This window comes from Eretmochelys imbricata, chromosome 5, assembly GCF_965152235.1.
Source record: "Eretmochelys imbricata isolate rEreImb1 chromosome 5, rEreImb1.hap1, whole genome shotgun sequence".
NCBI classification, from domain to species: Eukaryota; Metazoa; Chordata; order Testudines; family Cheloniidae; genus Eretmochelys; species Eretmochelys imbricata.
In genome coordinates this window covers 25,285,402-25,308,883 of record NC_135576.1, presented here as the reverse complement: position 1 = coordinate 25,308,883, position 23,482 = coordinate 25,285,402, and the positions used below count along the sequence as shown (strand labels likewise).

The following is a 23,482-nucleotide window of genomic DNA, read 5'->3' as shown; positions in this document are numbered from 1 at the left end:
TGACCAGTATGGTGACGGTGATTGTGAAATGTTCCGGGAGATTAGCGAGGCTATAAAAATAGAAAACTCAATAATAATGGGGGATTTCAACCATCCCCATATTAACTGGGTACATGTCACTTAGAATGGGATGCAGAGATAACATTTCTATACACCATTAATGACTGCTTCTTGGAGCAGCTAATTCTGGAACCCACAAGGGGAATTTGAAGAGCAACTAGGAAAGGACACAAAAACTAACAGCAAAAATATTTTTAAGTACATCAGACGCAGGAAGCCTGCCAAACAATCAGGGGAGCCACTGGATGATCAAGGTGCAAAAGGAGCACTCAAGGAAGACAACGTCATTGCAGAGACGCTAAATGAATTCTTTGCATTTGTCGTCACTACAGAGGATCTGAGGGAGATTCCCACACCTGAGCCATTCTTTTTAGGTGACAAATCTGAGGAACTGTCCCAGATTGAGGTGTCAATAGAGGAGGTTTGGGAACAAATTGATACATTAAACAGAATAGGTAGGTCTGTCGATTAATTGCAGGCAACTCACATGATTAACTCAAAAAAATTAAATGCAATTAAAAAAATTAATTGTTACTAGTCGCAATTTTAATCGCACTGTTAAACAACAGAATACCAATTGAATTTCATTAAATATTTTGGATGTTTTTCTACATTTTTAAATATATTGATTTCAGTTACAACATAGAATAGAAAATGTGCAGTGCTCACTTTATATTATTTTTATTTCAAATATTTGCACCGTAAAATGATAAACAAAAGAAACAGTATTTTTCAATTCACCTCATACAGTACTGTAGTGCAATCTTTTTGTTGTGAAAGTGCAACTTACATATACTGATTTTATTTGTTGCATAACTGCACTCAAAAACAAAACAGTGTAAAACTTTGGAGCCTACAAGTCCACTCAGTGCTACTTCTTGCTAAGACGAACAGGGTTGTTTACATTTATGGGAGATAATGCTGCCCAGTTCTTATTTACATTGTCACCTGAAAGTCAGAACAGGTGATAGCATGGCACTTTTGTAGCCGGCATTGCAAGGTATTTATATGCCAGATATGCTAAGCATTCGTATGTCCCTTCATGCTTTGGCCACCATTCCGGAGGACATGCTTCCACGCAGATCGCACTCGTTAAAAAAATAATGTGTTAATTCAATTTGTGACTGAACTCGCTGGGGGAGAATTGTATGTCTCCTGCTTTGTATTTTGCCCACATTCTGCCATAAGTTTCACGTTATAGCAGTCTCAGATGATGACCCAGCATGTTGTTCATTTTAAGAACACTTTAACTGCAGATTTGACAAAATGCAAAGAAGGTACCAATGTGATATTTCTAAAGATAGCTACAGCACTTGACTCAAGGTTTAAAAATCAGAAGTGCCTTCCAAAATCTTGTGACACCGGCTATAGCAGTGCCATGTGAGCGCCTGTTCTCACTTTCAGATGACATTGTAAACAAGAAGCAGGCAGCATTGTCTCCTGCACATGTAAACAAACTTGTTTGTCTGAGCCATTGGCTGAACAAGAAATAGGACTGAATGGACTTGTGGGCTCTAAAGTTTGACTTTGTTTTATTTTTGAATTAAGCTATTTTTTGTGCATAATTCTACATTTGTAAGTTCAACTTTCATGATAAAGAAATTGCATTACAGTACTTGAATTAAGTCAATTGAAAAATACTATTTCTTTTATTTTTACAGTGCAAATATGTATAATAAAAATAAATATAAAGTGAGCACTGTACACTTTGTATTCTGTGTTGAAGCTGAAATCAATATATTTGAAAATGTGGAAAACATCCAAATATATTTAAATAAATGGTATTCTATTATTGTTTAAGGGTGTGATTAATCACACAATGAATTTGATTAATCGTGATTAATTTTTAATCGCTTGACAGCCTTAGTAATAAGTCACCAGGACCAGATGGTATTCACCTAGGAGTTCTGAAGGAACTCAAATATGAAATTGCAGAACTACTAACATAATCCCAATCATACACACATACTGATGGGGATCTAAATTAGCTGTTACCACTCCAAAAAGAGATCTTGGAGTCCTTGTGGATAGTTCTCTGAAAACATCCATTCAATGTGCAGCGGCAATCAAAAAAGCTAACAGAATGTTAGGGACCATTAGGAAAGGGATAGATAATAGGACAATAAATATAATAATTCCACTATATAAATCCAAAGTATGCCCACATCTTGAATACTGTGTGCAGTTCTGGTCTCCCTAGCTCAAAAACAATATATTAGAAATGGAAAACGTACAGAGAAGGGCAACAAAAATGATTAGGGGTATGGAACAGCTTCTATTTGAGGAGAGATTAAGACTGGAACTTTTCAACTTGGAAAAGAGATGACTAAGGGGGGATATGACAGAGGTCTATGAAATCATGAATGGTGTGGAGAAAGTGAATAAGGAAGAGTTATTTGCCCCTTTCACATAACACAAGAACCAAGAGTCACCCAATGAAATTAATAGGCAGCAGGCTTAAAATAAAGAAAAGGAAATAGTTCTTCACATAACGCACAGTCAACCTGTGGAACTTGTCACCAGGGGATGCTGTTGAGGCCAAAAGTATAACTGGGTTTAAAAAAGAAATAGATAAGTTCATGGAGGACAGGTTCATCAGTGGTTATTAGCCAAGATGGTCACCCATGCTCTGGGTGATAATTGTCCTGTTCTGTTCACTCCCTTTGAAATGTCTGGCATTGGCCACAGTTGGAAGACAGGATACTGGGTTAGATGGACCATTTGTCTGACCCAGTATGGCCATTCTTGTGTTCTTTTGTTCTTAATGTATGAATATTACATGCTGTATGTTTCTCTGAGTATTGTAAAGATGTTTACTTTATGCATATATTAGGTTAATTCAATAGCTTGGCGGTCAGGAAACTATCCAGGATGTTAGATAATAGCCCAGCTAACTACTCTTCAGCACATACCCAGGACTATTAGCTACAATATGATACCTTCGACCCTTGGTCTGACCGGTTCAGAGACAGATGGCAGACAAAGAACTTTGGGGGCGGTGAAAGGACAAGCCCTGAAGAACAAGGGTGAGAGGGGCACAGACTGCTGGGAAGAAGACTGACTCCTAACCCTAGAAGTAGGGGTGTCTAGGATAAGCAAGGCCTACATAAGCTTTAGGTAAAGCAGATACGTATATAAGCCTTTAGTTGTTTTAATCCTTTTGTCTTGTTATTCTGTGCTCCTATTGTCAAGAGTAAACAAAACTTTGTTTGAAGAAGGCTGTTTGGGATCACTGTGTTATCCATTGGTCACAGCTCCCAAAAGGAAGACTTGCAGGCCATGAAACCCAGCCAGGCCTGGTGAACTATCACTGCTGGCCCACAGGGAACTGTAGTCCAGGGCCCAGTCTGAGAGTCAGAGAATCACAGAATTCTGCCCCAGAGAGGAGAAGATCGTGAGGCCTAAGATCTGGAGGCCGTGCACTCAGAAGAGACCAGAACAAGGAACAGAGGTGCAGCTAGCTCAGAACCATGACAGCATATTTAATAATAATAATTAATAATTAATAGTTAATAATGAATAACAAATTAATAATCATACAATATAATAATATCTCTCTAATTCATGTATGCCTTTAGTCACAAAATATCTCAAAGAGAGTTGTAAACTTAGCAAGCCAATATTTAGCTATATTATCCACTGGTTTTATTGTATCAGTCTTGCTCCAAAGTTCTGGTTGCGCTATATGCTTTATACAAGTGCATACAAAAGAACCAATGGATTAATAACTGTTTTCGGTTTCTCCCTGCAGCCCACTCTGTCAATTATTACTGACTCCTGCACCCGGTCACCTATGCTGCCCAACAGACACAGAATCTGTGCTGGACAGTAATAGGTTCCTGTATTCCCTTGTTTAGTCCAGATCACAATCTAGCCCACTGTAACTGTACATATTTAAATATGGTAATGAACAGCATGCATCTAATGTTACCTATCTATTGATATGTATATAACATAAAAATAAAAATATAATGATCACAATTACTAATATTTAGCACTGATTTCACGCTTTCTATTTTCATTGCAATAAGCATTAATTAATTAATTAATCCAAGACGCCCTGTGGAGGAGATATTGGTGGTCTAATGGATTCAGACCATTTTCAATCATTATCAGCCTGGAATGGATTTGAAATGGCAACCTAGAAGTGAAATGATCTAATAATAATTACTGCAGTTTCCCAAGTTTTCAGCTAAGGAAGAAATGAATAGAAATATTCATTTCAGCAATAGAAATGAAGTACATTTTTTGCATATATTATAAGTACTTCTACTAACATAGACTTTAGCAATTCATAAGACAATCATTTTCACTTACTTCCCAAGTTCCGTTTTCCTGCCGATAGAATATTTCATGTATTAATTTGTCCTTTAGATATTTCTTCTTTGAATGCGGTGTACTATATTGAATAAAATACTCGTTTGCATCCTTTTGGAATATGATACTTATGCCAAATGGAGTCTCAGGCTTAACTGTAAATGATGAGGGGAAAACAAGTCAATGTGTCACACAGTGAACAGTAACCTTTATGTGTAACTATCTAATAAGTCAATATATTTATTTTTAAAAGACTTCAAAACAACTCCTAACAAGTTCTCACTTGCTCCAGGGAAGCATCCTGGCATAATTATCCGGGAGACTCTGTCAGTGTGGACTGGTCATATACCAAATTTGGAGGTGTTCTCATGTAGCTGTTTTCATGGTATGGATGAGCATTAATATTTTTATAAAGGTTTTAGAAGAAAAGGTTATTCTCCACCCCACCCATACACACTATCCATAAAAGAAAAATTAAGAAAGGGAACTCTCTCAAACTATTCACAAACAATTTACCCCGGGCTAAGGCCAAGCATGGAAAGTTTCAGACTCAAAGGAGAATATTTCAGAAAGATATGCAGGCAAATGAATAATAGGGACACCTGACCACAATTTTACTTTAAACCCCTGATCCTTCAGAAGAAAGTCTGACCTAACCATTACTTGAACAGTGTCTTGAGGATTAAACAGTTAAGTGCTTTCCCATACCCCACTGTGCAGAGTGTGGTGTATAAAGCTGAACAGAATAGAATAGAAGTGAATTCAAGAATCAAGGTTCCTCACCTGAGAACACTCTGACAAGGTGTCCCAGATATTTAAGGGACTGTTAGCTTAACTGTACCAATGGCGCCTGGAGAAAGAGGCCAGTTTCTCAGGAAGCTAGGCTCCAAATCTTTAGAGCTCAATACCATAACCTTGAATTGCATTTGGAACCAAATAGGAAGCCAATATGGAATACTGTTGTAATGTGCTTCTGACTGCCAACTCCACTACAGCAGTCGGACTACTGCACTTTGCACTAGTTGGAGTCTCTAGGTGATCTCCAAGCACATCTGTATGTACAGTGCATTACAGAATTCCATGTGGCGGTGATAAAGCAAGGATAACTGCAGGAAGGCAAGCATCCCAATTGGCTACTGTCATTGCACCAAACTCAGATGGAAGAAAGGCACTTGGTCACTGGAGCCACCTGGGACTGTAGGAGAAACTGATAAGGAATATCTACGTATTTTCTGGGCTTAGGGCCACAAATTACCTTAACTCACCATGTCTTGATCCCTCAACCAGCCATCATTTCCTCCATTGTATTGGGAGTGAATGTTGGGTTTTGCACCATTTCCCCCCCAATCATTTACACTTCTTAATATTGTGTAAAGCACTTGGCATCTTACCAATATGGGTTACTGTCACACTCCTGCAGTACTTTCTGCATGACTCAAGGACCACACAAATGTCCTTAGGCGAGAGGATTTCATAGAAATATAAAAAATATGTGCTTTCCTGTTTCTCCATAGTCGAACATATACGCTCTTCAGTGGTGGTGGTGCTGTTGATCCAACATGACAGAGTTAGTTTCTTCTCAATTGTAATGAAAAAAATTCTTAAATATTTTCCCAATGATATTTGAGAACAGATTTTCAGGTTCTAAGCACATCTAGTTCTATAGAGCAGAACACAAGCTCAATCCTGCAGGCACCTACTAAGCCCTTAGTGAAGTGGTTGCAATCAAGCATCATTTCTTTGAAACCAAAGGGATAATACACAATAGTAAGTAATTTAGTAATATAGGTTTGAACAATCAGGCCCTACAATGGGGCTTTTAAAATTCATTCTTTATAGTTTATTTTAACACAGCTAATAAAGATAACAAAGAAAAGAAAGGTCTCTAACCTCGAGTAGAGAACTATTATCAGATTATACGAAAAGGCAGGTAAGAATCAAACTTCTTCATTATTAAGGGCAAAGAATAGTATAACAAAGACAATTGTTAACTGGTTAAGGAAATTTGCCTGACGAGTTATGTAACAATAATGCTATTTTTGTTATTCACCCCCAGTGTGGGGTTCATTATCAAGTAAAATCATAAACTAATCTCCAGAATTATTCCCTTTTGGGAGAAGCAGGAAAGAAAGAGGAGTGTTGAAAGAGGACCAAATTAAAACCTGAAAGGTAAGTAAAAGAGGAGAGGAGAGGAATGATAGGTCAGAGACGGGGAGAGAGGGAAAAGAAAACAGAGGGAGAGGATGGGTTGAGGAGAATGGGAGGAGCTTAGGGCCTCAAGGGGACTTCAAAAAAAAATGTTCTACTGTCACCAGGCTGAACAAGTGAGAGTACCATTCTTTGATAGCTGGCACATTTGGGACTTACTTCTGTCACTGTAGAATTAGACATTAGGCTATGATCAGAGTTCTACCACCAAAGTTTGTCAAAGGATTTCAGTTTCCAGGATAGACTGGCTTGCCTTAAGATGGCATGGCCAGCCTTAAGTGCCATGTTGTTGGACAGAAAGAAATTGACCTAAATATTTATCTCTGTCCAAAAAAGACGGATGACCAGGCAATCTAATATGTGGTATAAATTATAGCCTGCTGCATTGAAGCACCAGCATTTGTCAGATTTGGCTGCTCTGGACCTGAAACATCTACATGGAGTCTAGTTCATCCTCCAAAGGATTTTCTGATGGATCAATCTTAATCCCAAATCCAGTGAGCAATGCTTTATGTTGGAACTGATTTCACTGGATGTTGGTAAGGGAAATTGATAGCTCATGTTCCCATTGCTTTCTAATATTGCCACTGCTGATTGCCAATTTGCTTCATAGATAGAAATACAGACTGGCCAGTGACATAGGTAGGTAGTTTTACTTTTTCAGAAAGCTGTATGGGTTGAGGATCTGGTGCTGCAAAGGCAGGTAGGCCAAATTGGTGTTGTAGAGCATGTTTAAGTTGAAGGTGTTGCCATTCCTTCTTTGGGTCCAGTTGGGCGAGGAAAGGGCACGAAGGAATCATTTTCAGTGTGTGGTTTATGTTCAAGATCCCTTTGTTAATCCAATCAGGCCATAGAATGCATCTACAGGCAATTAAAATTTTGGCATTACCCCAAATTGAAGACTCTGAATGTCAGAAGGAATGACATTTAAACTTAGAAGCAACCAGACATCACATTTTCTTGGAGGCCAAAATTGTGACAGATTTCTCCCTAAGGTCTTCCTCTAAATACACCCATTGGTAGAATTTGGATAACTGTATATTAATATTTTTTTGATTGGTGAGTATCCAGCCTGACTTGAGCGAACTGAGGGGATTTTAGCTTTTAGTGAGTTCACTCCAAGTCTATGCACTAATAATTTCCCAGCTTTATTGCCTGATTTCCAGTATGTCTGTTTTAATTTAAACAAAGCAAATTCAGCCTGAGCTGCAGTTATTTTATTGGTTTTATACCTGAGGTTAGTCCTCTCTTGGAGTTTACCCAAAGAGGATAAAATTAGCATAGCTGATGGTCTGCCTCCTTGAGATTTCCTCCGAAATTCAGCAGTGTGGTATGTCTAGATCTCGTTTTATGGGAGGAGTAGGATATTATTCTGCTTCTTAAGTATGCCTTGAAACTATCCCACAAGATCACTTAGGAGACCAAGGTATTCTCATTGGTCTCAAAGAAAAATTGTATTTTTTCCTTCACAAAGTTTTTAAATTGTGTGTCTAATAGTAAAGAGGAGTTTAAACACCATCTTCTGGCAGCTTGCAGCTTTTCAGGAGACGAGAGCTGCAATGGCAAAGGTGCATGATCAGAGATCATAATCACTTTTATTTCATTGTTAATAACAGAGCTCACCAAGCCACTTGTTTCCAAAAAATAATCAATCTGTGAATATGTGGAATGCAGAGGTGAGAAAAAGCTGTAGTCTCTATCTGTAGAGTGCTGCAATCTCCATATATTCTGTACACCCAGTTCTTCTATCTGGGCCTTAATGGTCTGCCTAGCAGAGAATTGGGATGGTTGGGGTCTGCTCAATCTGTCCAAAAGCGAGTTTTATGCTTTATTGAAGTCCCCTTCTATAATCAAATTTTTTAGGGAGGAGTCAATTAATCTTGAAAATAATTGACTGACAAAGGAGGGATCATCTTTTGGGGGGCATATAGGATTGTATGTAATATCAGAAATACAAACTTCAACAAGTAAGGGTCTTCCCTCAGTGTCTTTATCAGTTGGTAGGGTTTGTGTGTTCAGTTTTTTATTGAACAAGATTGACACCCTCAAGATCTGGTTGAGTAATTTAAAAAAATGCCTTCACCAGTCCACACTTTCTAAAATCTTTTCAGCCTCAAACTCAGTGAGGTGGGTTTCCTGGAGGTTATATCAGCTTTCAACTTTCTTAAGCGAGACAATTATTTTCCTTTTTATAGGATTACCAAATACTTTTATGTTTCAAGAAACACTTTTAACTAAGTTAGCCATAGGTACTCACAAAGGCAAGTATCCCAACAAACATCTTATGCCATACTCACTGAGACCGAAGGGTACAGGTAGGGTGAGGAGTCCAGTATGAAGGGTATTTGGGGACTTCATAAAGAGTTTAGAGGGAAAAGAGAAGCTAGAGTGGCAAGAGGTTAAGTGGATAAGAAAGAGTTGAGAGGAGGTAGGACAAGGGGGTAGAGGGGTGTAAGAAAAGACAAAGGTATGAGAAAGCGGTGCTTTTGAGTCAGGGTGGGACAAAAGATCAGGAAGTTAGAGAAGGGGAAGCCCAAACATCCCCTTTGCCCCAAGTTAAATGCAAAATAGATCAATATTCCCAACTACCCACCCCTGCAAAAGGCTGTAATGGGGGAGAAGTGATGCACATCCCAGAGTACGTTTTAAATAAGGTTTCTGGGCTAAAATACACATATAACTAGGCATCAGATGTTAGAGGCTAACAAGACAGCTATCCGTTTGGGGATCCACTGAAAAAATATGAGAGGTGGGAAACAAGAAGAAACTACTCCACCATCTTTTCTAGACAAATGGGTCCAAAATCTCAGTGTATGACCTTTCAACGGCTGGCTCTTTAAAGAGCCATAAGAATTGAAATATTTCCCTCATCCTTGGGTATGTCACCAAATATCAACACCCGCAATTTAAACTGAATACATTACTGGTATGCTGTTCTTAAAAACACTATGAGTAAGAAAAAGAGACAGCAAACCCCTCCCCGCCTCCAAAAAAAAACCCAACCAAACCCTATGAAAAACCAAACCAAACAAATATTCGAAATAGAGACAGGAGATTTGGATTGATAAATGACCAATCCCAATCTGAACAGTTTGTTAGGCAAATCAATTACCTCCAGTGTCTCAGTGAGAGGATATGATACAGTGACTGTCTCCACTGGGTTCTTGCTCAGAGGGATGTGGTGTGTTGATTTGAGTCTGTGAATGTCCAGTGGTTCTGTCTGGCTTTACATATGGGAAAGATGGAGGATATCGGGGGTGCAAAGCTGTGGGCCCTTTTCCCAATCCTTTTGCCTCTGATGACAACAACCCAGCAACACAAGGGTTGAATAGCAAAGGAAAATATCATGGCCACATACATTTGTCTGTTTAATTATATGGAGGCAATATAGTTTTCTGCTTCTGCCAGTTTGGAGTAGCCATGGAGTTGGCCAGCCTGCTTGATTTTAAAAATAGCTGGAAAGGCTAAAAAATAGGTTAGTCCTTTCTCCTTGACCATCTTCCTTGACATATTGAACAGGGCTCTTTGTTTAACTACATCTCAGCTGTAGTTGGGAAATATTATTTTATGCCCATTCCAACTCAGGTTTCCTTTTTCTCTGGCTTTTTAAAGGATGGATTATTGCGCATTGTATATTAGGAATTTGAATATAAATCCCATGCGTTTGGCATTAGCTGACGGTTTGGGGGCTAGGGAGTGGAGAGGTCTTTCTATGTTCAGCTCTGAATCAAGGTATAAGGAAAGAATCTGAAGTAGGGTCTTAGACAATAATTCTATTGGCCTGCACTTTTCCACTTTCAGAGGGAGCCTGACGACCCTCGAATTATTTTTTCTGGACCAGCCCTCCAGATCACTGATTCTATGTTGTAGCTTTTTGATCAGATATTGTTGCTCTAGTGATCCCAGCAGAGTCCATATTGTCTTTTAAGATACATATTCTAGTTCTGCCTCCTTGTTCCTGGAGGTTAGCCTCTGCAAACCTACTTAGTGTGCTGCAGTCGTGGCTTTAATTTCAGGATTAATTTAATGCTCTGGTATTTTCCTAAGTAGGTTCTGCTCTTTAGATGTCTCCGTTAGCCTTTTATAGACTCGATCTAGGCCTATTGGGGACCCTTTTCCTGGGCCATGCTGCCCTGCACAGGACTGTCAAGAGAACCTCTGTTTCTTTGCTATTTGTGGGGAGTTTGGGGAGGGAAAGGGGGGGAGTCAAAATTGGATCAATTTGCTGCTATGATGTTAAACAACAAGATTAACCATCCAGAGACAAAAAAAACAGTGGCCTTAGTATTGTAGATGTTGATGGATTTTACTATGGCTGAGCAGGAGCTCTAGACATAGGCAGCTATTTTCCTGTGCTGGCTCCCAGAATCTCACACTGACATCCCTTATTAAGGAGCAGATTCTGTTACATAAGAACATAAGAACAACCATACTGAGTCAGATCAAAGGTACATCGAGCCCAGTATCCTGTCTTCTGACAGTGGCCAATGCCAGGTGCCCCAGAGGGAATGAACAGAACAGGTAATCATCAAATGATCCATCCCCATTCCCAGCTTCTTGCAAACAGAGGCTAGGGACACCATCCCTGTCCATCCTGGCTAATAGCCATTGATGGACCTATCCTCCATGAATTTATCTAGTTCTTTTTTGAATCCTGTTATAGTCTTGGCCTTCACAACATCCTCTGGCAAGGAGTTCCACAGGTTCACTGTGTATTGTGTGAAAAAATCCTTCCTTTTGTTTGTTTTAAACCTGCTCCTTACCTTTATTTATATGAACTTCAGTGAGACTCCTTGTGGAATTAGGTACTATGTCATGTAAATAATGGGATCACAATATGGCCATTGCTTTTTAATTCTGGTTCCATGGGTGTACTGATCAAGTGCTACATTTGTGAAATCACACTAGGAGTTAATGGGCTGTGTAAGGAAAACCGAGGAGAGATTTTATCATTTAATTTGAGATGTTTGTGTTAAAATAACTTTGTTTTTTAAAAATCAATTTTGTCACAATTTAAAAATACAGTTCAAATGAGCCTTGTGGGGGCTGATCCCATTTAAGTCAATGGCAAAACTTCCCACTGATGGCAGCAGAAGTAGAATCACTACGTTAATTAAATGATAATAAATGATAATAAAAGGGGAAAAGTTACATGGCATATGCTCCTCTATCCATGACAACCACAGCTGACATGACCAGAATTTAAAACCAACAATTTAAGACCAATAAATTAAAAAACAGGGGAGAAAAAAGTAAACAGAGAATCACTGATTTCTGTCAGAAGCTGTCTGTGATCACACTTTTTAGAACCACATCTGATTATCTGTGCAGTTCACAGCTCAACAAAATCACAGAATGTAGGGATGTATTACAAGTGGAAAATGAGCACAGATTGAAGATTTTAAAGAATGGACATAGATGAAAGAATTTGTGGAAGACAGAAGAACAGTGGAGGAAGGGAGGGTTGATGTGACATATCACAATGAAAATGCACGGCATAAAATAGGAAGTTTAGTCCAGGATATTGGAACTTGGAAAAAATGATGGGTCACAGGGTGGCTGGTCCCTTTAAGAGGGAGTAGAGTCCCGTGCACCAGTGACTGGTCAGCTGCCTCCTGATTGGGTTTTAAAAGAGGGCAACTGGGTCCTTGGGGAAGGAGATTGGCAGGTGAGTGCTCCCTGAGACAGAGCATGAGAGGAGTCAGAGACAGGAGGCAGTAAGAAAGAGCTACAGGAGATCTGGTACAGAGAGCTGAACTCTCAGGAGAGTTGGAGCAGAACTAGGGATGAGAACTGAGCTGAGAACAAAGCTGGAGACACCTGACAAGGAGAAGGCCTGGACAGTGGCCCTAGGCAAAAGGGGAAGATCCCGCTTGGTCAGTGGAAGCAACAGAGTGGACCCTGGAGGGATGTCCCCTGAGCAAGGCTCGGACTCAGGCAGGGAGGCCTGGGAGGGAGCACTCTGGGGAGCATGCAGGGTAAAAGCCTGAGTGGAGGGGTGTGGGAGGTGGCCCAGAACAAGGGGTCGGTTCTGGAAAGTTGTTCCCTGAATAGGGTTGGACTCACAGGCAGGAAGGCCTCAGGAGAGGAACAAGAGTTGCCATTTTTGAGGTACAAAAACTTGAGACATCCAAGATGATCCTGAGCCCATAAAACTGGACTGCTGGCAGTGTGTACTGAGCACCCTGACAAATTGCCTGGGACAGCTACCTCAAAAAAGGGACTATGCTGGGAAAAACCTGAGTTGGTGGCAACCCTAAGTGGAACTCTGGGGAGATCTCTTGTAGTGGGCCCTGGTAACAGTCAGGAGACTGGTCAGTCTTTGGCAGTAGGACCTGGTCAGCAAGGCCCTGGCTCAGGGCAAAAGAAACAGGGAACACAGTGCTGCCATTGAGTCTTGGGTGACGGACCTGGAGGTGCTGTCTCTGAAGAGGGGACTGGAAAAACTGTTTTACGTTTATATGTTTACTGTGAGTTTATTGAGAATGGTTTTACTACAAGGGTTTTGGGGGGAATTACTGCACTGGTGTCTGAGAATATGTTATGCCCAGAGGTGGGCTTTCTATTGGACACTGAGAGACTCTGTTCCTTTCATGGGCAGAAGAAAGGTGAAACTGAGTCAGGGTATATGTCTGTCATACAAGTAACGAAAAAAATGGTTCTGAGACAAAGCTTCCCTAATTTAACAAATTACATCCTGATAATGAGCAATTAGTGTGAAAACTCTTGATCCATGGACAAAAATGCTATTTTTCAAAAAGTGAGGTCAGGAGTGTGACGTTGCACTCTATATGCTTTATGAAAATATGCTTGGAATGTGAATATAATGTAACTGGAATATGCTTTATGCAAAAGGTCTCTTGTAAAGTATCGTTACAAAGCTTAAAATCTACTGAGTGTGTTCATCCTATTTGTATGAATGTATCATTCTTGTATCTGAAGCTAGAAATATGAAGTATTATTCTAAAGTTCTATTGTAATTATGCAAAGTATAGGCCATTAATGGTGGTTTAGAATCTTGATGGCTCCCATTGACCAGGATAATTGGTTGTAAATGGCTCTGTTTACTTGTAAGCCTTCCTGTGTTCATCTGAGTCAGGCCAGAAATAATGGAGGCTTGTGGTCTCACAGGACATGTGACCATGTCACCTGGTACTGGAATCCATCTTAAACCTGGTGCTTTTCCATTTAGAAGGAAGGGTGGGAACCCAAAACGAGACAAAGAATTCCTGCCTTGTGTCAAATATATAAAAGGGGGTGGAACAGAATAAAGGGGTTGCCAGTCATGAGAAATCCCCTAGTTACCACCTGAGCTAGAACTAACAAGAACTTTATTAGGGGAAAGGATTGGGCTCAGACTAAGAAGGAGTCTAGTCTGTGAAAGAAACTTATTGGAACATCTCTGAGGGTGAGATTTACCTGTATTCAGTTTCTTAATGTATTAGGCTTAGACTTGCATGTTTTGTTTTATTTTACTTGGTAACTTACTTTGGTCTGTCTGTTATTACTTGAAACCACTTAAATTCTACTTTTATACTTAATGAAATCACTTTTGTTTATTAATTAACCCAGAGTAAATGATTAATACCTGGGGAGCAAACAGCTGTGCATCTCTCTCTAACAGTGTTATAGAGGGCAGACAGTTTATGAGTTTACCCTGTATAAGCTTTATGCAGAGTAAAAAGGATTTATTTGGGGTTTGGAGTCCATTGGGAACTGGGTGTCTGGGTGCTGGAAATAGGTGACTTGCTGAGCAGTTTTAGGTTAAAGTCTGCAGCTTTGGGGGCGTGGACCAGACCTGGGTCTGTGTTGCAGCAGGCTAGCGTGTCTGGAACAACAAGGCACGGTTCTGGAATCCCAAGCTGGCAGGGGAAACGGGCTCAGAAATAATTCCAGCATGTCAGGTGACAGCCTCAAGGGGGTCTCTGTGACTGAACCCATCACAAGAATTTGATCAAAGAACTTGATCAAGTTACAGTATAAGATACAGTTCTGAAGCTACAAAATAATTTGGCAAACCAACAGTCCGATAGGTGTTGAAGGTCATGTCAGACGTCATTGTAAAATTATTTCCAGCAGATTCTTTGAAGTCATGCAGCATTAGTGATCATTATGTATGTAGGAAACAAGAAAATATAATGTACATTACTAGACTTTTCTTATTAATCAAATAAGTTAATGAACCTCCATTTTCTAAAATGATACTTTTTAATCTCATTATTTCCACGGATAGGAAGCACCACGTCTCAATTTTTATTTCATTTGTCAGGAAAATAGAAAAATTCTAACAAATAAGAGAAAACAAGTAAAGCAACTATTAGAAGAATTGGAAAATCCCTTTCTTTTGCTGATTGTTACCATACTTTCAGTTTTGGGAAAAACAAGCCAAAGGATAAATCAAAAGTAAACCACAGAACCGAAAGTCTGACAAAGTCTGCCTCAGTGACAAAAACAGGGTTGAAAATATTGCTATGGCCCCATCTCAAAGCAAAGTTTTCTGATTTCATTGATAACTGTGCACATCTTTGTACAGAATATTTATTCTAGTGCATGTTTTCTGTGCATGGAGATGATTGGTTAATTTCTGTCTTGATTTAAATAATGGACACTTCCTCTTCACCCTCTTCAGTCTGTATAGCTGAATTTTATTAAGATACTTACAGTGACTCCCAATGAAGTCAGTGGCATCCTGCATAATGACCACGTAGACTCTAGCCTAGTGGGAGCAGGATCAGACCCATCATGTACATTACAAATTTATTGGCATGTTCTGTACAAATTCCTTTCAGCTGATTAATTTTCCTATTTGGAGTATGGATTCTGGCTCACCAAACTCTTGATTTTTGCAGAATATTGTATTCAAAACTGGTACAAAACTCAGAATGAGAACTTTTCCCCGTTCTTACATCCATGCTTTCCAACCTATGGCATATTGATTATTAGTATTCAGGAATTATAGTACCATGATTGCTGACACAGAATGTAGCTTCTTACCATATTGTAAGGTTAATGTTTGTATTGTTAAGGTCCAACTCCGTAAAGTTGCATGTTAGGGAGTGACAGCATTCCTTAATTTCCAGCTGACTGAAACACTCAATATCAACGTTCTCTAATTCATCATCTAAGGAGAAATATATGGAATGTTAATGAAGCAAATGACAGGGTTTGTTTGAAATAAAATTTAACAGTCTCACTGTGAAACAGCCTCTTTTCTTGTAAGTTGCTATAAAGGAGAAGCATCCAGTAGTTTAAGCCCAACATTTCAGTTTTATAAAATCATAGAAAGGGGTTTTCATTTTCTTTTTTCTGGGCTTATTATATGTCATCTCTCTGCACAAAGGGTGAATTCCATCCATTGTGACACTCACACTCAAGGACACACAGGCTAGCTTGTGTATCAGTTATAAAATTACATCATTCAGGAGCTAACTTATTGGTTTAGATATGCCAGTCTTGGCTTTTACCATTAATCAAACTATAAAAGAGTGAGTATTGATTTGATCTTGGAAGCCCTCTGTACATAGAACTCCCTTTGATGCATGCAATACACATACAGTGTGAAGTTATAATATATAGTGTTAATCTGCATGAATTTGAGATGGCCATATTAGTCACAGGTAGCTAAATATTAATTGTAAGAACCATGTACAAATGTCACACCAAGAGAAAAATGGGAACTAATCCATTTTCAAAAACTGTCAGCATTTTCTAGAAATCATGATATTGTGATTTTGAAGGTGTGATATCTCATGATGTGCTAGGCATAGTAAGAAATGTGTATGGAGCACCAGTAACAAACCAGGATTCCCAGAATATAGCATCAATCACTAGACATAAACCATATATGGAAAATTAACGTGGCACATCCTAGACTCCATTTTTCACACAACAGCACCATCACTCAGTTTGGCAAAAATAAAAGTTACTGTTTGAGAAGAAGGGGAGTTTCTGGCCAAGACTTAAAGGTTGTCTGTACTGGGGCTATTTGTACTGGTGTTTCAAACTAAGCTAAGCACCTTATTACTCTGCTGCGGCACATCTACACTGGAGGATACACCAGCTAATTACATTATTGTAGCTAAACAGGTACAAATAGCAGTTGTCTAGACAGGCCCCAAATTGTCTGAGAATATTCATAGACTACAAGGGACCATTGTAATCACTAGTCTGACCTCCTGTATAGCCCAGGCCACGGGACTTCCTCAAAATAATGCCTACATCAAATCTTTTAGAAAAACATCCAATTTTGATTTTAAAATCAATTTGTCCAGCCACTGGATCCTGTTATACCTTTCTCTGCTAGATTGAAGAGCCCATTATTAAATATTTGTTCTCCATGTCAGTACTTATAGACTGTGATTAAGTGACCTTCTAACTTGTTCTTTGTCAAGCTAAACAGATTGAGCGCCTTGAATCTATCACTGTTAGGCATGTTTTCTATTTCTGTAATCCTTTCTAATACTTCAATCATTCCTGTAGCTCTTCACTGAACCCTCTATAATTTATCAACAGCCTATCTCTGCACAATAGCTCAGGCCCTCCAAACTTATGTTAAATGGACCTGATACTTTTGCTTTGCTGTCAGATTATTGACAAGAGTTAGAAAATTAAGGCAGAATTTTTAGAGGTCTCATTTCAAATCCCCTTGCACTGGCACAGGCGGTTGAGCACTCCGGCACATTTTGACTGTGCCCATCCGTTTCTCTCAAATGTCATACCGTCAGGTTTGCAGGGAAATCTCAGACTTTCTGTCACATAACACCGTTTCTTCAAAGTTTGCCTTGATGAGTCATAAAACAATTGCTATTTGACTGGATGTTGCGTGTTTCGATCCAAAGCTCTTGCATGTCAGACCAGGGAGAGCAAAATAAACAAAGTTCTGAGAGAAATATTTCCACCCCAACTTCCACCCCAAGTTCAGCAGAACTGATAATGAAGGGTTAGATTGTGAATGGCACCAGGGCAGGTCCACCAGGGAAGAATGGAAGGAGCTTCCTCCCCTCAGCACCTCTGCACAGAAGCTAGCTGAAAAGTGGGTAAGAAGCAGTGGTACTGTTCTCTGTAATGGTCCCTGTGAGCATTAGCTGTCTGAAAGCCAGGCTATATTAACTTCTGTTCCCTACTGCTTTCTGGGAATGAGAATGATGATATATGAAGCGTCATCCTCCAAGTCCCATCCATCTTCTTTTAATATTTAAGGGAATTGAATGCTGGAGAAAGATGTAGGATTGATACCCGTGGAGAAGGAAGTTCTCTGTTTATCCACAGAACAGGTATAGCCTGGGCAGCATCTGTGCAAGCATCACTCCACTGCCCTGCCAATGTGCCTCAACTCTGAACTGAATGGAGATGAGGTATTATTCATGGTTATTTATATTACACTAGTGACCTAGAGGACTCCATTTAAAGCCAGGGCCCCATTGTGCTAGACATGGTACACACATATTGTAAAAGACAGCTCCTTCTCCAAAGAGCTTATAGACTAAATGCCAAGACCTCACAGGTGGCTGAAAGAAACAAGCAAACAGGGAGGAGATGAGACAGGACAAGGTAACAATACTAATAGAATGTTTTCTCATAGTCTAGCACGGCACCCAATTTGTAGGTGCAATTGGCCAATCAGTAGCAGTGATCACAATAATCATTCTCTATGTCCATTCCATTTTTGGTTTCTTTGCGGATAGAAGCTCCAAGCTTGCCATTTAGTGCCAATTGTAGTGGAAATATTTTCTGTTACATGGACACCTGGACCAATACCATGACATTTATTTCACTTAGACTATTAAAGAGAAACAGCTTCTAATCAGTACTAGTCGAGAACTGGCTTTGAACTGGTTTAATAGAGGTGAAAGTCTATCATAAGTCCTCTGAGCCATCTAGTCACATATAGACACTCATGTCCTATATGACCAGAGACTATGCAGCACTCTTAAGACTTCTGATACGATTACTTGACTTGTGTTATCCATAATTCTGGTTACATATGGGTAACATTAAAATTGTTTTGAGCATAAGCTTTCATGAGCGACAGCTCACTTCATTGGATGCATCCGATGAAGTGAGCTGTCGCTCACGAAAGCTTATGCTCGAATAAATTTGTTAGTCTCTAAGGTGCCACAAGTCCTCCTTTTCTTTTTGCGTATACATTCTAACACAGCTGCTACTCTGAAACCTGTCATTAAAATTGTTGTGAATTATTATTACTGTTTATTACTTATAATGACATTGTTTTGCATGGTTGTTTATATATGTAAATAAAGGCCATGTCATAATATGTATAAATGCATGGATTGTATCACCTCACCAAGTAAGACTCTCAAATAAGAATTCTCTTGTCGGCTGCTACAGTTATCTGAAAAGTTGTATTTATTCAGTACCCATAAGAATGGGACTCAAGTGGCAGAAGCTGTAAATCAGAATCCATCCTGTTGTCCTAAAGATTGAAAAATCTAAGGAAGATGAGCTTCTTTGTCTAGCATTTGAACTGTTGAATGTTTAAATAGTAAAGGGGTTCTTCAGATATTAGACTAGCATTAAAGGAGGAGGGCAATTTACAATGTCTGGCACTGAACTCCTGCACTGTGAATGCAACTTTTTTGAGTCATGAAAAGTATTTGTAACAGTAAAAAATGATCAGTTAAAATATTAGATTAGCAATTAGCATGATATGTGCAATTTAAGAAGAATTTTCATGTACCGTATTCTATGGCTTGAAATTAAATTTTGCTATCTGACAATCAACAATATACTTCTTTCCATGTTGGCTCCTGAACTTGCAAATCCTAACTCACACAAATAGCTGTTATCTTTCCCAGTGACCGCTACATGACTAATGATGTGAGTAAGGTCTGTATACATCAGTAAAAATTTGCAGGATCATGATCCTTTCCCTCAGATTTTAGGTAACTCAGACTGAACACCTAATCCTGATTTCATTTAAATCAGTGGGGAACTTTGACACTAATTTCAATAGGAGAAGAACTGGGCTCATAATCACTTACACTGTGAAGTGTTTAAGGCAGGCTCTTTTCCATGTTTGTACACCACTCAACACAATGTGGCCCCAATCCTGATAGGGGACTTTGGCACCACCGAAATATAAATATTTGCAGAGACTTATTTACATTCTTAACTTTTTGTACTGAAGTCCATAGGACTACTTACAGTATGTACCCTTGATAAATTGTACAGCCAATTGCTTGACTACACTTTGGTCCATTAAGAAATATAGTCAAGAGGCCAAATGACCAATATCAGTCAGGTTTATTGCTAAACGCTAATATTAGAATGTACGGGAAGAAAGGCTCAGTAAGATACCAGTTTCTGGGAAGCTGTCTTGTGCAGCATTGTGAAATTCACCTTACACGGAAAGTGTGGTTCAGCTAGGAGTGTTTTTAGGATGATTTTACAAGTTATAAAACTTTTACACATCACTAAAATCCAACCCATCAGTTTGTCCCAGCCCCTTAACTTGTTTCTCTGTGCCTTGCCTTGTCTTTTTTGGGGATATTAGCATTCCAGGTACTGGTCCGTGAAGGTACTTCCCCAGCTTATACCGTAGTAGAACATTAATGTATTTTGCCTTTCACAAGTTCCTTATTTTCGCATGCCAAAGCTGCCTTCAGCTTTGCAAAGTATTACGGGATGCTTAGCATAAGTGAACAAAATTATAAAAAGATATAGGACAATTCAGGCCATGTAACTGCTAGAAATATAGATACAATATAATGCCATATTGATATTGTGGGCTTAATGCATATTAATATGTGTGACATCAATAATATATATTGGTTAACAATAAAGTTAAGCAGAGGTGTAAATGGCTGCAGGATCAGGACCTTAAATTGCCATGGAGCCAAAATGATCGTTATTCTGGACAATGAGAGCTGTTTTGAGTAGTCTTTCTGGTGTTGCTGGCATCTGATTGAATATCTGCTGTATTTAGAAGTTATCTGGGGAAAAAACCCTTAAATTAAAATAGTTCTGATGTGAGCTGACCCCATCCTACAAACAGTTACCCTCTGAGCAGGGCCATTGAAGTCAATGGGACTATTTACAGGAGTAAGAGTTTTCAGGATCTGTTTCTGTTTCTAACCAGGGCCCGATCCTGTTCCCTTTGAAGTTGATGGCAAAGTGATTTTGACTGAAAGGGAGCGGGTTAATAATATATGTCAGAGATAAGTGGTCCCAGTGATTTCAGAGACATTGATTTCAATATAGTTTTATTAATGTTGATGTCAATGGGATTCTGTAAATACAAGAAAATAAGGGGAAAAACACATCATAAGCAGGTTTAAGTTCTGTAAACCAGTTTGTTTTTTATATTCTTCTAACCAGTGAAACTGCCATGTTCTGGTGTAATAAATATATAATTCACTGCAGATGGGAACTAATGGCATTACGTCTAAAAGTTAGCATAGGTACACAGTAATTACTTCACCATTAAAAACAGAACCCATACTGCTACTCATCTAATAACAAAATGTTAGGAACCTAATGACTGGTAATTGAGAGAGACTAGTCTTATGTCAGTAGTCCTTATCTGCACAGTCCCATTGACTTTAATAGGACTACTCATGTGAGTCAGGATTATTCACGTGAGTAAAGGTTTTCAGAATCGGGTCCTAGGCAATTTAAAGGATCTGAGTCTCATGTTGTGTGTCAGACAATATTCTCATGAGTGGCAATAAGAAATTTTCCTGAATCTAGTGCAGAGCTAGGTACAGAATGTCTAAATTGAGTGGAGTATTTACAAATTTGATGATTTCTGCTGAAAAATACTTTTAACTGTCTAAGAAAAATAATTCAGTTTGTTGAACTAAGGTGATTATTACTGTAATGCCCCAGATGTAATTCTAGTGCCTTTATGATAAACATACATCCAGTGATGTGCTGCAGGTAGCTCCTAGAAGCTCCTTGTTGAAATGCTGCCCCCACCTTGCTGAAGGAGGGCGGGGAGAGGGCTAGAGAGCGTCCCTTGCATCACAGAGCCACTGCCTGCTTGAGATAACTTATCTCTGGGGCTCAAAAATAATCTTCTGAATAGGAAATGTATTGCCTCTGGAGTAGAGCAGATTGGACTGTTTCTGGCATTTTAAAACATTTTTCCCTATGAGGATTGTGAGAGCAGAATCAGTGCCTTATCCTTTTCATATGGCACTTCCATGTATTTGCAAAACATAATGGAATGAACTAATTCTTTACTTACCAGCCTTAAACAACTGTAATTCTTATACACAAGCTAACCGCAATGAGAGAGGCTAAGTAGGCCCTATCCTGCATTCCTTGTGCATCCCACTCTTTCTCTGGTTTTAATTGGAGTTTGGGGTGCACAAGGATGCAAGACTGGGCATAAGTATAGATAGATATCTGTGTAAATAATCCACCAGAATCACACAAATCCCATGCATAAAGCATATGAGAGAGGCAAACCTAACAGCTAAAATGTTAACACATTGTGTTTAACGGCTCCAGTTGCATGTTGTAGAAGTTTGAGGATCTCATTCAAATCACATTTTCAAATTATTCCTGATCCTGAAAGCAAATGTGAAATGACTCACCGGAATCTTCTCCTGAGGTAGAACCACTTTCTCCAGAAGTGGTGTGAAGAAGAAAAAAGAGTAAAATGGCAAATGCTGTGCTGGTCTGTGTCATTCTGAGCATATTTGTTGTGTGCGTGCCTGTGTGTGAGAGAGAAGCTCACTCGGTTGCTTTATACCCAGGGTGAAGTGTGAACCCCCTGCTCTGATAAACCAACCACAGGCAGGGGGAAGTGTAAACACACTGAAAAGGATGACAAGCTGTGGAGAGTGAGCCAGGAAGCCAGAGTGAAAATACTTGTGGAACTTTTATTTTGAAAATGCCTCTCACTTCCAAACTAAGGGCTTAATCCAAAGCTCATTGAAGTGAGTAAACAGACTCCCACTGACTTCAATGCGGTTTGGATCAGGTCCTAAAGGCCCAATCCTGTTTCTACTGACATCAGTGGGATTTTTACTAGTAATTTTGGCGAGAGCAAGATAGGGCTCTCAGGTGAGATGGCTTGTGGTCCAGGAAGACCAGACACACCACAGAACTAGGGGCCAAATTTTGCCCTCAGTTAAAGCTGTGTCACCTCACTGAACCCAGTGTGGATACATGGTTGTCCAGGAGGGAGAATCTGTAAAGCGCTCTGAGATCTCCCATTTTCAAAGTGGTAGTTAAGAGCTATATATTATTATTAATAAATATAAATGCAATTATGTATTATTTGCTAAACACCAACAGCTTGCTTGATGCTGTACAAAACAAAAATAAAGACACTCCCTGCTCCAAAGAGATTGCAATCTAAAGGGTCAGTCCTGCAAACTCTTACTCATGTGATTGGTCTGTAAGCAATCTGGAACTACTCACAATTTTCAGGATCAGGACCTAAAAGAGAGACGCAAAGCGAGCAAGCCGCAGAGACACACAGAAGAGGTGTTAAATATTTCCTCTCCCTCTTTTCGTCTCCAACTCCTCCATACCAACACACACCAAAATAATTCAGGGGCAGGCTAGGCATTGACTAATGTGGGTTAGTGTTTGGGAGCCTATGTGATGCCCTGCTTCCCTTCCAGTGAACCACCACCACACAAACACAAAACTATTAAGTGACTGTTTATCTGGTACTGTTGCTGCCACCATCCAGTATTTATTCACTCCTTGTCTCTTCTAGACTTTTAGAGTTAAACAGTTTTAGCCTTTTATCCCCAAGAACTGGAAAACCCAGAGCTACATTGTTGCATGAGGTAATTATTATGTAACATCACTTTAAGAAGTGGCAGTCAAGAGTCTAAATAACTGAGTAGCCTGTATCAGGCCTAGACATAGAGCTCATGAAAATGATAATCTTACTTATTATGCTAAGAATAAATAT

The 23,482-nt window shown here is 39.4% G+C and overlaps 1 protein-coding gene across 2 annotated transcripts in view; it reads right to left on the bottom strand.

The window, feature by feature from the left end:
• The window catches only part of IL7R (interleukin 7 receptor), a 33,144-nt gene extending 10,845 nt beyond the window's left edge, over positions 1-22,299 (bottom strand). For both annotated transcript variants that reach the window (XM_077816747.1, XM_077816749.1), the window contains exons 1-4: positions 22,146-22,299; positions 15,580-15,706; positions 5,769-5,923; positions 4,378-4,532 (exon numbers count right to left, since the gene is read on the bottom strand). In XM_077816747.1, the coding sequence (XP_077672873.1) occupies positions 4,378-4,532; positions 5,769-5,923; positions 15,580-15,706; positions 22,146-22,248 (540 nt within the window). In that variant the 5' untranslated portion in view covers positions 22,249-22,299. The remainder of the gene's footprint in view (positions 1-4,377; positions 4,533-5,768; positions 5,924-15,579; positions 15,707-22,145) is intronic.
• Positions 22,300-23,482: the final 1,183 nt, after the last annotated feature.